The sequence below is a fragment of the Patagioenas fasciata genome, chromosome 13, assembly GCF_037038585.1.
Source record: "Patagioenas fasciata isolate bPatFas1 chromosome 13, bPatFas1.hap1, whole genome shotgun sequence".
Taxonomy (NCBI): domain Eukaryota; kingdom Metazoa; phylum Chordata; class Aves; order Columbiformes; family Columbidae; genus Patagioenas; species Patagioenas fasciata.
Genome location: NC_092532.1, coordinates 21,719,974 through 21,737,160, shown reverse-complemented (window position 1 = coordinate 21,737,160; position 17,187 = coordinate 21,719,974). Strand labels below are relative to the sequence as shown.

Genomic DNA, 17,187 nt, shown 5'->3' with positions numbered 1-17,187 from the left:
CCAAAATTTACCTGTGCTTAAAGCACAAATTCAGCTGCAGGTAATTTAACACCACGGAGTTCTGAAATAGTGATTTATGGTTTGGCAAAACTTGCTGTTTAGCTATGGAAGTGTTGATAAATCAGGGTATACCATGCTAAGAATCATGAAGAAAAAACAATATCGTGGCTTATGATTAGCAAGCAAGTGTAATGGCAATGAAATAGCCTGATGATCGCACCACAGGGAGAGGGGTGAGCCCTGAACTGAACCTGGAAAGTGAAAATCCTCCTGTACAAATGATGCTGACATATTTATTTTCATGGGAAAGATCAGCAGTCCATTGATATTACTATCAGTGAAGCATCAGTTGTATTTTCATTTGGTGCTTCTGTGTGCCTCCAACAAATTCCTGTTATTTTATAACAGAGATTTTGCTCATTATTGTGTTGGGAAAAAATAATCTAAAAATGCCCACTTTACCCAGCTTGACAGGTCTATGAACAATCTCATTTTCTGCATGACTTTAGAAAGAATTTCTCTTAAATAAGCAAAGATAGCAGTCTATGAAATTAAGCTCTTGTTTTACGTAAATGTCAAATAATTATATTGGAAATGCGAAAATAAGCCATCAGCAGGAACACAAATGCTTAGAACAAGATTGGCATTATTATTTTCCTAGCCAGTTTGATAACAGGCTGTTTTACAACAGTGGTAGGTGCTGAGGCTCCCAGGAAGTCTATGACAAGCCCCATTTCTTACAAAATTCTTGAATATAATTATGTTTTAAGACGCTGAAGATGCCACAGGGAGACTTGATTGTGATGTGGCTTACTCAGGTGCACCTCTGTTCACTTTGCTCTGACGCACACGTGTAAGTGAGATCAAAAAATCAATTGAAGGAATTTGTTGATTTTGTTTGTTTGTTTGTTTATTTTGTTCGTTTTTTGACTTTTTTGGGGAAATAAAAGATAAAACTTCTTAATATCTTAGTATTCCAATGTCTGAAAGCTTTGCATCACAAACTAATAATTCAGCTTTCCATGCCTTTGGTAAATCTCAGGATCTGATATTCCTCATGTCTTGACAAAATCGGTATGGAAATGTTATATCTTTCTCCTTTAAAAGCATGACAATTATTAACTGGTTTGATATTAATCTGGGCAAAATATGCCCTATGAAACCACAGCTTGCTTGCTTTCATTATGCAGTCTGATTCCCTGTGTTGGCTCGGCTTTCTTGCAAGCAGAAAGTATTCTTGCTATAATAATTTATCAAAGTAGTGTGTGCCTGCAAGATTTAACGGTAATTAACAGGACACCATTGGAACTACTGGCTATGAAATACACAAATTATTATGGCAGGTCACAGGAATACAGATTACAGGGGTTGTAAGTTGAGAGCTCAGTTTGTACTCAGACCTGTCTCTCGTTCACGTTTGCCATTTCAGCCACCTGTCAGGTATTACTGACATGCTTGGCTTTGAAACCAAGGACCACAGAAAAATATGGGGCAACAAAAATGGGCCAAATAAGTATATTTGATCCTCCCATTCATTACAGTCATAGCTACAGTATTATCAAACTGAGCATTAAAAGTTCTATGTCATAACACACCGGAGAAAAGCGAGCAATAACATCACCCGATTTTCTACAGGCAAGAATTAGCAGCACTGATCATCAGGTTCTGAAGACAAACACTCTTACAAGGTGTCAAGTGTGTCTGCACATATGGGAATTATGCATATACGTTGCAGAATAGATGCGTCAGCAGAAACATTTTCCTAGTTTGTGTTTCAGCTAAGATGACATGGGATGCCAAACCTACGTTCTGAATCTGTTCTTTTGCTGCAGTATGTTTATTTCAAATATGTAGCGTAAAATGCAGGGCTACTATGAATAATAAATTCTATTGTCATGCATGATCCTGTCAGCAGCGCTTACAATTCCAAATTAATCGGGAATTCTTTGTTATTAAAATCTAGGACCCACATTCCCAGGTACTCTTGGCACTCATTGCCTTAAGTGCACAGACCAGTCACAGTAGTTATGTGGATCTGAACAATCCATATTCCTGTCTATAGCTGCATATGAGCAAATTTATTCATATGGATCAAATAGGACTACTTTCACGCAACATTACCTGTGTGCTTAATCATTTATGGTACTGAAACATCACTCAGCACTAATGACTTCTGTATTGAGTCTGCAATTGACTTCTACAATAGCAAAACTTTATTTTTTGTGTCTTAATATAACTAAAATAAATGGAACTTGAGCAGAAATTAAGTTTTCTTTCAAAAATTCTGTAATATAAAAATTCAACGTGCTTTACTTTTTACTTAATTACATAGTTCCCACTGTACACACTGTTTAATCATGAAACCAACAGAACTAAAAGTTACTATACACAAATACTTACTAGTTTCAGTAGCTACAATAGTTATGTTGTGCCACATATTTGTTTCTCTGTCCAGTGGTGTTGCCAAAGTTATTTTCCCATCTTCTGCGTTAATGTTGAACTGTCTCTCAAGGTCAGTGTGCCGATCAATGGAAAACCTACAAAACAGACATCCCTGTAATCTACTTAATGAAGTTGGTGTAATCCATACAATCACAAGACAATTTAGGGAGCCCTCTGAGAGCTGCAGTTTTATAGCCAAATGGATTGAGAAGCTCAATAGCATAATAATTTATCAGACAAAATGACAAACTGAGACTAAAAAAACCTTAATAATTATTGCCCGAGGAGTAATTAGCTGTATACCCAGTGTGAAGGTTATAAAATGCCCTCAGGTTCGCTGGGTAACATCTTTGCAAAACGATGCTGATCAAGAGTTAATTACACAATTCATCACATTTATTAGACAGTTTCTATGGTATTTCGCAGTAACCGATGATAATTTCAACAGTAATGTATTAAGAGCACAAAAATGGCGGGCTTCATGGTTATTTTAAAAAGGGTTGGATAACATCATTTTACCAGTACGTTTCAGCTTAATGAAGCATGAACTTTTCACCAAGCTGTGGTTCAAGCAGCTCCGTGGGCAGAATGCAGTTGGTGAATCACCGTTTTCCTATAAAACCCTTCGAACACTGAAGGACTGATTGGTTGATGGACTGACATCGCTGATTTGAACACAACATTCATCTGACAGGCAGGCAGAGTTTGCAGCTGGGAATGCCCAGGTAAATGATGCAGCCTGACCAGAGCCAGCCTGGCAACAGGAAGAGCTGCAGCTCCAACGGTGCATTAAGCAGGATGATGTCCTAAGGCTCAGAACCAGATCTCAGGAAAGCTTTTATGTTTGTACATTTTCGCAGAGTTATTTTATTAATGTATTATTCGCAAAACGAAACCAAATCACAAAATTAAGCCTTCCTATTTTTTGACAGGAAAGGTATGAAATGAGAGAGTTTAGTGATAAACTACTGATACAGTTCAACAAAAATTGACTTCAAGGGGTTTTACTGAATCCTAATTGTGGATTTGTATAAAAGCCTTTTAAGCCTTTGTATCACAGAACCTAACAGCACGCACTGACAATTTTTACATCTGTTCTGCATTATATCTAGGCATAATAGGGTGAGTTAGGATACAGTATCAGACTGGATTACATTATATAGTGGTCAGAAAAGTGACTCCGACCATCGGTTGCTCATCACATTTCTACTTTTTGCCAATATCCTGCTAAATTCACTGATAAAAGAACAAGAGCATATTTGGCTACAGTGACAATGGCACAGTTATCTGAAAATCAGTTATTCCATTCTGTTTTATGCTTTATCATAACCAATTTCAAAAAGCATTCTGATTCAGAAGTTCCTTAATATGCTACAATAAACATATTTAGATGAACTTAAACTCATTCCAATGTAACACGATTGATATTGATGGACATAGCATTAGGATCTGATTTCAAAGCTTAGGATTAATGCAACCATTTTTTTCGATATTAGTCTCAGATATTTTCATATTTAGAATGAAAGATACATTGCAATTAGATTGTTTGTGCAACGCATTCAGTAAGATAAAAGGTAAAGGTAAGAAGCTTGAAGGTAAAGCGGCCCAAGATGGTTGGTTGGTGTTCAGGGACTGTTTCTACCGGGCACAAGATCAGAGCATCCCGACACGTAGGAAATCAAGGAAGGGAGCCAGGAGACCTGCGTGGTTAAACAGAGAACTGCTGGGTATGCTCAAGTGGAAGAGGAGAGTTTACAGATCATGGAATGAGAGGCTGGCCACAGACTGCCCAGGGAGGTTGTGGAGTCTCCTTCTCTGCAGCCATTCAAACCCGCCTGGACACCTTCCTGTGGAACCTCAGCTGGGTGTTCCTGCTCCATGGGGGGATTGCACTGGATGAGCTTTCCAGGTCCCTTCCAACCCCTGACATTTTGAGATTCTGTGATTCTGTGAATTCGCTTTCAAAAAAATTAGTTCTAAATTGTGAAAATGCATCAAAATCTGGAAGTTTAGATTTTAAAGACTGTATGACTAAAGATCAAGCCTAGCATGACCAGACCGGTAAGGTACTTAACAACTAATGGACCTAAGAGTGAAAACCCCTCTTTAACTAGGAAATGGCATTTTTTAGACAGTTAAGTTTTCTGTTCTTAAATACTAAGAAGAAATAGTTTTCCCACTTATAAACCAGTAGTTTGGCTAAGAAAAGTACCATAAAAAATACGAAGTAAAAGGCACATGCATCTATATTTGCATATTTAAGCAAAATTATTTTCTAGTGAGCTCCACATACTCAGTTCTCTGTGGTTTAATGGTAATTGTAGAATACTATCCTCAGCATTTCTGAAAATCAGGTCACTTGTGTGGAAGAATACAGCTGTAGGTGCCTAACTTCAAGCAATCATTTTTTGAAAATGTATCTTAACTTTATTTTGATGCCTCCCTAGTTCCAATTAAAGTATTAGAAGTCAAATTCTAGCACTAGAGAAGGCAGTAAAAACTACTTTACAGACTTTCACAGGTTCAAGATCTCACTCAAGTAAATATAAGGACAGCCACAAAGATAACTTTTTAAAGATGTCATCACTTAAAACTGTCTTTCAATTCTTGATGTTCACGTAATGATGCAGAAAGAACTCTTCTGATAGCAAACATCTATGAAATTTTTACAGACCACAAATGAAATAAAGTACGAAATGTTTATATGCCATTTCATGTTTAGTTGACCTGGACTTGACATTAATTCCATGGAGATAAGACACGTTTTTTCTCTAAGGATCAATCCTTTTCTGAACTTCCATTCACAGTCTTCCTGCAGAACACTTTATGAAGTTATAAAACTGGGAGCATAACATCTCTGAGTTTATTATATTGCATTTCATCTCATCCCAACAGTATTTATTCACAATGCAAAACCACCACTCACAACGAAACATTTTTAATGTGAGTTACATGTCTTTGCCAGACTACAAAGAAGTGAAACCCTCTCCTGATTTTAATTCGATAAATATTTGGTACAAAACAAAAAATAAAATCTGCGGTGTCATAAACCTGAGAAAACTAATAGTACATTTGCAGTTTCCTTTTCATGATAATGATATTGTAGCTCTTTTTAATGGGAATGCATTGTCAGATCCATAAGCTATACATAATACCTACATTTCTCTAAAAATGAGAAATTAATATCTTGGGAAAAAATACCTTTTAAAATTGCCATAAACCCAGCCTAGGTTATTGGGAAGTTTTGGTTAGTTTATGGGTCTCCTATGGCAATTATAAGAACAACCTCATAGTGGTTTAAGAGAAGACTTGAAATGATTCGCAGTCCTGCTCCTGCACTATTGATACTGCTGTTATGACTTAATTTGATCTATTCGTTATTTGCACCAATGTAAACAAGAGCAGAAATCCTTTTTTTGCTGCACCTGCTGAGATTTGAATCGTAGTACTGATACCTCATCAGTGGTAAATCACCATTGGTTATTAATGCCAGGCAGATTGGACATGCCACTTAGGGACAGATAAACAGCTGTACCATGAGGGAGGCACAAAATATTGTACCTAGGTTTTTAAGGCCTGCTGTGAATAAAGAACATGATCCAGTGCTACCAAAGATGAAATCTCTGTTGATATGAACAGGGAGAACCTGCCGGAGTGAAGCTTATCTCTCCACAGAGAAGACACTGAAGGACACTGATTTATAGGAGGGAAGATTGTTACTTGTGCTTTTTTCTGTGCACTTGGATCATGTTTTATGCAAGGTAATTTACTGCAGATAAATAGACCACAGTTATAAAATAACAACAGAAACATGAAATAAGTACTACTGGAATCAAGAGATCTGTATACTCATAGATAATGATCTTTCAAGCCTAATTATACTGTAAGACAGAATGTAGCACCCTTACAAAAGAAACTGCAGTAAAGCTTCACAAGTAGCTCAGCTGAAGTCACTGGGCCCCTTTGCCAAGAGAGATGCACACGGTCTGCGTGTGGCGAGCCGTGAACTCCTGCTGTGCGCTTCTCAAATGATGAGGCTACAGTCCGGCAAACTTCGGACTCTGCTTGCAGTTGTAAACCAGATTTGTAGACCCTTTTCTCCATCAGGCTTAGAAGTGAGCCAAGCACTTAAGCAACACGCACAGCAGAATAGCAAATACAAGAGAAATGTTGCTGTTTATTTTAACAATATTCGGTTATGAAAGATACGCTGTAGTCAGACTAACCTAACAACTGGTATGAAGAGAGAGTTCGTATTCATTGGTGAAATGGATAATGAAAGCATAATTCAGCTGAATATCACATCATCACTTAGACATTCAAAGATGCATTTGTTGATCCACAATTAGGGCTCAACATCAACAATGAGAAAAGGCCCATACAACATATTCATCCTTTAGTCCCATCTATCTGACGGTGTCTAAATTTTCTTGGCTGGTGCAGAGATGTGAGACTAATAACCACTGCCAAAATCCTGCATTTGACATAAGACATTGCTAAATAACCCTCCTCAGGTGTTTCCATCAGGTGAGCACATCATTCAGAACCAGGCTGGCAACCCATCTATACACCTGGTTGTAAATCTGTGATAGGCTTCATGCCTTTTAGATCAAGTGATGGAAAGCTCAGAGAATATATTTCATCTCTTCTAAACAAGCATAAAAATAAAGTACTCTTGTATTAGTAGAAACGAGGATAAACACAAACAAAATACCATAGGAGAAGCTTCTTTCCAGGCTGTTGTCTATAATAATTTTTCTAAATTCTTTAATGTTTTGTCTCATGACTCAATTATCAGACTATTTCCATGTTCAGAGGTATCCATATGTTATGCAATACTTCTAAGCATGCAGCAGATGTGATAATGCTAGGACAGAAGGTGATTCATATTTCTATTCGTGTTGCTAGGGTTTCTATAACAAATGTACACAAAAAGCTCTGTCTAACCAAAATATTGGTAGAACAATTATCTACTGAAAAAACCAGCATTTCTGCTCCCTGCTTTTCTCTGCTGAATATTTTTTGCTCCAATAAGAGAACTGCTAACTCAAAACCTCTTTTTCTTCTGCCTTATTTTTTTCACAAAAAAACCCCCAAACCGAAAGCAAAACGCACACAAACAAAGGAACTGGGACTTTGCAGAGCTCTCCAAAATACAGTTAAATTAATCAGATGAGGAAACAAATAAACAAACCAACCAAACAAACGAACCCACACACCACAAAAAGAACCAAAAACCCCAAACAAAACCAAAGAAAAACCAACCAAAAAAAGCGAAAATCAAAACCGGAAAATATCATAAATTGAAGATGCAAAAGTCACATGGGCATAATAATCTCTGACTTTCTGTCTTTAAACCAGGAACAGGTTTAACCAAAGGAATACAAAATATTTCTTACTACCTTACAACTACATGGAACAAACCCAGTATTGTTAGTGCAGACGCTAATGGATGATTTTAAAACACTGCAGAGATACACAGGGATGATTCAACTCCATCTGATCTCATACATCCCATTTCTTCTTTTTGTTGTATTCTTACTGCTTCGTAAGACTACTCATGTGGCAAGGAGCATTTCTGTGGTTTTGAAAGTGATCTGAAGTGATCAATCTAATATCATTAAACAGCTCCTATAGAAGTATTTTCATAGAAATAAAGCAGCAGGAGAATGTCATACAACATATGGGAAAATAGTGTTCTGCCAGCAGCACTACCTGATAGGGCTGGAAGACACGTCGGGGTCGTGAGCAGTCACCTGGCCGATCACGGAGTTAATAGCAGCATTTTCATGCACTTCCAGTAGGTAAGTAGGTGATGAAAAGACTGGTGGCTCATCAGCATCCTCTACTACAATTTTTACCGTTGCTGTATCCTTGAATGGTCCTCCACTGAGGAAGCGAGGATCTATATGGACATTGGCTGCTTCTATCTTCAGAGTATAGGATTTTTTGGTCTCAAAGTCCAGTGGCTGTAAGAATGACAAAGATAAATGTATTTTACTACTGGCCACAGAGAAAGAACAAGTGACTGTAATCCTGATGGAAGAAAATTATGTGCATTTAAGCACATTCAGTGACTTTTAATGCAATCACTTACCCCTCCCAGAAATCAACCCTGGAACTTTTCTGGCCATATATTGATATCTGTTTATTAACCAGGCTCAGAAAAAAACACAACACTTTTGATTTCTTGCTTTTCACAAGAAATTTATGAAAATATTCTTGCTTGTGTATTATACCATTACAATTACATATCAGATAAACACTACAAATTTGTTGGTGCTGACATGACTTGCATTCTAATCCCACATTTAATCAGTGGTTTGTTAGGTGCAGATAAGAAAAAAATTATACTAGTTCCACAAAGAATAAATATTTTATTACTTTCAGAACAATGTGAGAAGTGCAAAGAACTAGCAAATATTATTTGCTGGACATGAGAGGCGTTATGTGGAAAAACACAGAGCTAATCATATAAAAAAGTATTTCAATATGATTGCACTTCAGATAACTCTGTTTTTTTCTCTTTACGGGGTAAATGAGGTAGACATCTCTCAGGAATTTCTGAAAACTCTAGCAATTTCTCTTTCTGTATCTTATATTTTTTCAGAGAGAGAAAGACAAACCCGATTACTTTATTCTCTCAATATCCCTGCCATGCTACCATTGTTTCTACTATTTTTGAGTTCCATATTAAAACGTAAAAGATGAAAACACAGTGGATTTAAAGGAATGAAATAACAAATAAAACCCAAATCTGTGACACTTTTGAATATTAGAATTTTTCATTATAGGACATTTGAGTTTGTGTCTTGAAGCACATCAGTATATTCACTATATAATTCTCTTGTGTCTCACAATGATTCAAATTTCAAAGATGCAAATTGCAAAGCATTGGAAAGATATTAAGATTTGCATTACAATGTCCCAGGGATAAAAGGAAAAGGACATAGAAACTCTGAATCTGCAATGCAAATAAAAGCAAGAGCACAAATAGGAGCCTTCAAGAAGCCTGTCAAAGCCTTCAATACGGATACTTGAAAATTTTGTTGAGTTTTTTTCAGGTGTGAATCAAGCTCTAGCGGGATTTGCTCTTTCTCACCATTCTAGTAAACATGAGAAAACCTTACTTCTTTAACAGCTCTTAAATTTGTGAGCTTTTGTAATTATGAATGGCGGTTTATAAATCAGCATATTCACAATTTGCCAATCATGGCTCCTGTATCATTTTTTTCAATTGCTGTTCATGTGCTTTACACCCCGATACATTTAGTCATGCTCAATCAGAATATCACATTGAAAATTTACTCTGCGTTGTCTAAAACCCATGAACTCACACTGGAGAAAATCTATTGGCAAACAGTACCCTCCATACATCATCTAGTGTAGCAGAACGAAAATTATTATTGCTGTCAAAATGAATATATGAAACTACATTATGTTAAAGACTCAGTTATGAAATAATGCCAAGGGAACTGGGGCAAAAGGCTAATTGCCTTAGTTTACAAAAGAGGTCACGGCATACAATAAATAACAGTAAGGAAGATTGGGGAGGTATATCATAATTTTCTCTTTAGGAAAACAGTTCTAAATTTAGATAAATATACATCATTTTGTTATACGTCTACAGTGCTGACCTGCTCACTGAGGAAAAGGAAATATGAACTTTCAACAGGTACCATGCCTGACCTCTTTAATTACAGGTACAAGTTGAATATTAATTACCTGTACTCATTGGATTATTTTCCACAATATCATAGCTGTGTGATTTTGGTGTGGTTTTCTTCTTTTTTAAAACCCAAAGATACTCTGTGCTACATATTTAAAGCCCTCTATGCCAGTTTCATAACTTATATTCATATCCCTTTTCAGAACACAGCATGAGAATCAGCTCTCCTCTCCTTTCCCAGAAAATAATGAAAAATAAATCCGCAATTAATATTTCATTGACTTTACTAGCCAAGTTTGTTCCAGACATGCTGTTTCTCCCCATATTTCTGTATATAATTAGGTGGTCTTTCTGTTGTGTACATACAAATACCTCATCTTGCATACAACGAGACTGTAAAAGGACAGAAAAGGTGACAGAGTTGTGTCCTTCTTTAGGGCCCAAAATTTGGCATTTCTCATGTGAAACAGGACAGATTTTCTTGATAAGGTTCACTGAAATCACTATTCATTAAGCAAGGAGAGTTAAACATGAGGAAAGGCAGAAGATTAAGCCTCTCTTACATCATATAATTTAAATAATATCTTTTTTTTTTTTTTTTTACTCTGAACAGTATTTGACCAGCTTTATAGAAAATCAAATAATGGAGAAAAGGTATTTGATGAATACTCATCCAAGATTTTATGCCACCAACAAAGCAAATTCTAATCTATTATACTCCTCTGGAACCAAGGAAGCAAAACTGGTATGATTCACAATCATAGAACAGTTGGGGTTGGAAGGAGCCTTCAAAGGTTGCCTGGTCCAACCCCCCTGCAACGAGCAATTTGACCACATGGAAGCCCAGATAAGATTAACACATGCCCGGCACAGAGAATAGTTCTGTGGATGCCTCCCCAGTTGTCACCTCAATGGAAATTTGGCGGACATGGCTAATACATCTCTTTTTTCTCACTTCGCTGGCTTGACACTGCATACATAGATAAAAGAATACTTGGAAATCCAGCATCCTCTCACAGAGTATAGTCTGGCTGGGTAGTTGTATGTACAATACACATTTTATTCTTTTGTTTAGCAGAGATATCATTTACCTTTCTCACTCTAATAATGCCGTCCTGAGTTTGGGCATCTGTAGTAATTTCAAATATATCCATTCCATCTCCTTCAATAATATCATAGGATGATTTAGCATTTTCTCCAATATCCAGGTCATTTGCTTTCACCCTTCCTATTGGTTCACCAAGAGCAACGTCTTCCATTACTGAGAAGTGATACAGACCTTACAAATAAAAGGAAAAGACTACGCATTACACCTGATTCCAGTATATCGTGTGCTCTTCATTTGTTTATACTGCCCCAATGCAAACTCTTGAGATGTACAACTGATACAAACTACATTTACACAAGTTATTTACTGAAAGCAGCAAAACATGTTCCTTATATAGGAATATTCAGTTTACTGTATGTGAATGTTCTGTTCGTTATAGTAGTTTCCTATTTCTTCCTTGCAGGGATGTTCGGTGTTGGCAAACATAAGTATGAAGTTACTTTAAACATTGAAAGTATGCAACGTTCTCTATTGCAGGTGCCTTTGAACTTACCATTTTATTTACAGAAATGGAGTTATATTTTTTTATAGAATTCAACTATGAAACTTTGACTTTTACTCTGTAGAAAACTAGATAAAACTAGATAAAAGATATCTCACACAAGTTCAGATCTCTACTACTTTGACACTTTTGATTTGTTTGTACTTTTTTTAGCCACCTCCATCTCCCTTTTGTCTTAAGAAGTGGATTAAGAAACATTCAAGGAACCTCCAAAAACTGATGTTTTAAAGGAAACAATAACTTTTCATAGCGGTCATTATTTTATTTACTGTTTCCTTGTAGGGTTAGACTAAAACCCACTAGGAAGTGCTATTCAAATTGTCAGCACTTCTGACCCAAGTGTCAAAAGTCTATTTAGATATTACAACTTTTTTTAATGTAAGCAATATTAAAAGTAAAATCAAAATAACCATCTTATTATATCTCCCTGTTCTTAATGATTCGCTGAAAAAATCAGAAGACCCATGCATCCTTTACATCAAAAATTCTTGATGGAGTTACTGGGTTTTTTTTTACCTTTTGGTAATGTTTCCTTCTCACAGCTGTGGTTAATACATGAGCTAATCAACTGCAGCGCTACTTCATCCTCAAAATGGTCAAAAGGGAATTCAAGGTTAGCAGATGAGATCATTAAAGTAGCTTTTAACAAAGGGTTCTGGACTTGATCTTTTCTGTCCTCACAGTTGTCCTAAGATGCGCAATTTTTACTGTTATGTTCGGATAGTAGTTTTCTAAAACCAAAATGTTGTGGAGTTATTGCATTACTTGCAGGCTAATTGCAGTAGCAACAGTTGAAAGTAGGAAGGAAACTGTTAGGAATTCACAAATATATTAGCTATACATATAGTCTGTCCCAAAGTTCTTAATGCATCTAGGCTAAATTATTAGAGTTAATTTGGAGGTCATCAAGATTCCTCAAGAATATTCAGAATGGCTCCCAAACAATGAGCAACCGAAGCAATCAAGGGCCTCGGGAGACTGAGTTATGTGTTCATAATTCATACTGCTGTCCACACTTCGTGGTTTGAGTCTCCAGACACAGTTGATTGCATTTTTAAGTTGGCATTTTTCTCTCAGATTTATTAAGATAGTTTACACAATATTGTGAGAGAATAATTATTATGATGCAGCTGACTCTTTTACACAAATTGCTCTCGAGAATTATGAATTGTCCTGTCAAGATGTGACAGGGCAGAGCTGACCAAAAATCCACATTCTGCATCTTTGGAAACCGTTGGCTTTCAGAGCAGCGCACAGTTCTTCTCAGCGCAATCCTATGGTAAACTGCCAGGTTAAAAGCCTCTGTGACTTATAAAATGCCTCTAAAATTATTTCAAAGAGATCATAAAAGTAGTGAAAGTTCATCTTTTTCATTTCTAAAACCCAGGAGGCTAACACTCTTCCAAATCAAACCATAAATATACATTTCTGTCCTGCCTGGAAACAATAAACCGATAAAACACACTGCTTTCTGAGTTCATTACAATTTATTGTGAAAGCAGCATGTATTACATCTTAGGAATTTCTATTTCATTCTGATTAGGCTCTATTATAAGTTTGATCCTTTCTTATTTTGCTTTCCAGCCAGACATGAATTGTGCTTCAATGGTGTAAGAAAACATTAAAGACTTTATCAGCTCTTGTATAAGGCCAGAGCCATGACTAACCTGTAATGCTAGGCAGCATGCTATGAATACTTAGTTTTAAAAGGCAGTATTTGTAATAATATCCAGTGACAATATTTGCTATTGCTCACCGTCATTAAATGTAATAGGTACAGAATACAAAGTTACAGTACATGCAGGTTTTTTGTAATGAAGTTGCGTATCGGTCAGTGTTATAACAGGGGCGTTATTCGTAGGCAGTGGCTTGAATTCCGCACTGGAATGCACTGGCTGCAAGTCACTCTTTGTTGAAGGAGACTCATCTCCATTTCCCACATAGGACCGCTATTTCAGAGCTGTGTGATGCGGTGTTCCCGGTGCTGCCCCACAGCGCGTCACCGTGCGCCAGGGGCGCGGACGGGAGGCAGCAGCACAGGGCAAGGACAGTTTCATCTCCACAGGCATTCACCCTGTGCTTCCTGCTGAGACCTCCAGCAAATGCGCCAATTAGTACCAGTTGTGGTGCTGATTTTCTGATCAGCTTTTTTCACACTGGCAGGCAAAGGCATTTTGAGACAGAAAGTGCTGATACAAATGTAAAAGCCAGGTAAGCTGGCAAAAGTAGGTCTGTAGTCACAGAGTCAGTGCTACACGACATTGCAGGCAGAAAGGAAACGTCCCTCTGCATTCTGGTGATACAGTTCAGCCAGAAGTCTCATCTATAGATGTTTACATTTTTAAGGAAATTTTCATTGCATGTTGGAAACCACTACTATACGAGTGCAAGAAATGCAATATGATGCGATGTAAAAATCAATGCATTTCTTATTTTATAATGACAGAAACCCTTTTATTGTGCACAGAGTGCTTATCTGCTAAAAGCCACTAGGATGAGGTAATAAAATATATATTTTGCAAATAAGCTATTATCTTTGCTTTTTTATTTTATACTGCTTGCTCTCTCTATGTGTACGTGCATTTTCTACATTATAGGAGTTTATTGATCACATGCTGAGTACTAGGACAAACACATTTCACTCTTTGTGTCTTCAGAATAGGGCAGAAGTGGACTTCAAGTCATACATATTTGGAAAAGAATTAATTTTACACTGAGTACATAGGTACCTTATTAGAAAAACATGTTTCTAATAGAACAAAAATGATGTAAAGTCTAGATCTGAACCTTCCCCAGACTTTTAATACCACCCAACTTTAGTTTTTCAGAAGGAGCTGGATGAAAAGGTAGGATTCTAGCAGTGCATTACATTGTACCTGTTCCAAATAAAATTGATCCAGTCATTATGCTCTTCCCTCTTCTTTTTTTCAGTTTGTCTTCATCTTTGAAATAGACTACAAAGCTTGTAGAGGATCTCAGCAGGATGCCAAATCATTTTAACCTAGCCCAGCAAGATATCCATTGGAACCACAGTAGCAAATATAGATTTTGATTTAAAGATCAGCAATTATTTAGACTCAGACTTATTTTCTTTGTTTTCTTCACTATTACCTAATTAGTCAAACCTTTATTTTTTATCAGTTATATATGTCTTTTACTGGTGGTGTCTGCATGACAGAAGCACATCTAACAGCAACTAAACTAGCACTTAGAAACAACTGCACTCAAAGCAAGTAAATATATTCATATATAAATATATGAATATATACTCCCAAGGCCTTTTGTGTGGATGTAAGAGGGGTAACAAGGAGACAGAGCTGTGTACACTGTTGTGGACACGGTTCCCTCTTTCCTAAGCTCTTAATCAGGCAGAGAACTATTAATCTTTTCCTAGCAGTGGCTAAACATTTTTAAATTGTACTACAAACCCAGGCAGTATTACGATAAAAAAAGAACTTGATTATAAAAAACCAACCAACCAACCAAAACCCACACTATATTACTTTCTTATATAGGAGAACACATATACATTATGTCACTTACTCTGTGCAAACTTAGGAGGATTGTCATTAACATCTGTGAGTGTAATTGTCACTGTTGTAGTTCCAGAGAGTCCACCCATATGTCCTCCCATGTCCTTTGCTTGGATGACCACAAAGTATTCTTCTTTGGCTTCTCTGTCCATGTTGGGAAGAGCTGTTTTAATTATAGCTGCAATAACAGGGAGGAGGAAAAGTCAGATACAGACCAAATTCAGTTTTGCAGCTATTTTTATGGATTTGTGTAGATATTGGTATAAAAACTGAACTGTTAAAGGTCCAGTTAAGTTGCCTGTGAGTGCCAAAGATAAAGAAGAACCTGAGATTTTTTTTAATAGTATATTAGAGGTCACCTACCTTGATTTAATTAAAAGTGTAATGAAATTGTGGTCCAAACCCCAAGAATTAATAATACCTGTGAACCATATTAATTTTTACAGTTTCTTCCCAATAAACTTTTTGGTTTCTGTTCTACGTCCCACAGAAATCCAGCGTTTCCTCAGAAAATTCACAAACAGAAGACAACCACACAGTAAACTTTGTGTGTAAACACTGTCAAATATTGAAAACAAAACCCATGATTTAATCTGCTATTGTATATAAGGTGGGCTACAGCTGTTCCCTTAAGTCTTAAATCAAATGCCTAAAGTTCCGCTGTGCAATGCCAGAAGGTCTTCTGGTCTTTCAGCATGGTCACTGGTACTGCAGATTCCCTAAGTCACTCCATTGTCCCTACTCCAGGAAAGCCACTTGTTGGACAAGTAAGCTGCTATCACCTATTTCATGACAAGATTTTAAAGACAGAGAAGTAAAATGCTCTGCAGTATATAAAACCACCTGTTACTGGGTCTGATCATACCTTTCATTAGCTCTCACACCGTATTTTTTTTACTTGGTCTTTGTTAAGTATTGTCAGCAGTTTTTAGTTGTCAATCAATACTTATTGCAAATCTGCTAGTTTTGAGTTCTCTCTTGGGACCCAGCATAGCTGTGGAGACTTCAAACAGCTCTTTTTCTTTCACATGGGATAGTTTCTATTAAACCAGGTTCTTAGAAATGACATTAGAAATGACATTATCTATTCATGTATTTATGGTGAATAAAGAAATGTTCCTGGTCTTTATCATTAATAGAGATGCATTTTAATAAATTCTAGAATCTACTTATCTTTAATATTGTAATACTCAGAATCTGATCAGACTTTCTTTTCTTGGCCGAGCACAGGACCAAGCTAAGAGCAAGGGAGTATAAGGCATGTGGAATAAAGTAAATATGCTTGCCGCATAAATCACCAAAGATAACACAATAGCAGTCTGGTAACCTACACTTCTGTAATGATTTCCATAAACTATTTTGAGTTGTTGTCTTACATATTTTATAATATAATTCTGGATGAAAATGAAACCTCTATATTATGTCGGTAACTGCCAAGCCTGAGTAATCTCTTGTTCCCAAGGACCTCGGTATGTAATCAGCGATTTTTCATTCCAACAAGTGGTAAGCGGGGTTCGGAGCAGCACGGCCAACTGCAGTGCAGTTCAGGGTGAGCTGGGAGCAGAGCGGGGGAACAAGGCAGGCAGGAGGGGGACTGAAGGCTGGCAATCAGGGTCCCCCTGGCATCCAGAGACAGTGGCCAGGCTGAGCCACAGCCTCATGGTTGCCCAGCAAGTCCGCAGCAACAAGGCAGGGCTGAGGCCAGGCCAGGAAACCCAGCTGGAGGCTCTGAGCCTGGGTCAGAACCCAGAAAATAAGAGACTCTGAACATCACCAACACAACCCCGGGCAGCAGGTTGTGCTCAGGACCCTGACAAATGCAGTGTAATCCAGTGCTTGTAAAACCAATGAAGTTGTCTTCAAGAACACCATTCATGTAATTTAACCATTCTATACAATCTACAGGAGGCGACATAAGTTATCCTGCAAAACA

General features: G+C 37.1%; 1 protein-coding gene across 2 annotated transcripts in view; it reads right to left on the bottom strand.

Moving 5' to 3' along the window:
* CDH8 (cadherin 8) overlaps positions 1–17,187 on the bottom strand; it is a 143,500-nt gene that overhangs the window by 46,555 nt on the left and 79,758 nt on the right. For both annotated transcript variants that reach the window (XM_065848241.2, XM_065848239.2), the window contains exons 5-8: positions 15,265–15,432; positions 11,203–11,390; positions 8,158–8,411; positions 2,401–2,537 (exon numbers count right to left, since the gene is read on the bottom strand). In XM_065848241.2, the coding sequence (XP_065704313.1) occupies positions 2,401–2,537; positions 8,158–8,411; positions 11,203–11,390; positions 15,265–15,432 (747 nt within the window). The remainder of the gene's footprint in view (positions 1–2,400; positions 2,538–8,157; positions 8,412–11,202; positions 11,391–15,264; positions 15,433–17,187) is intronic.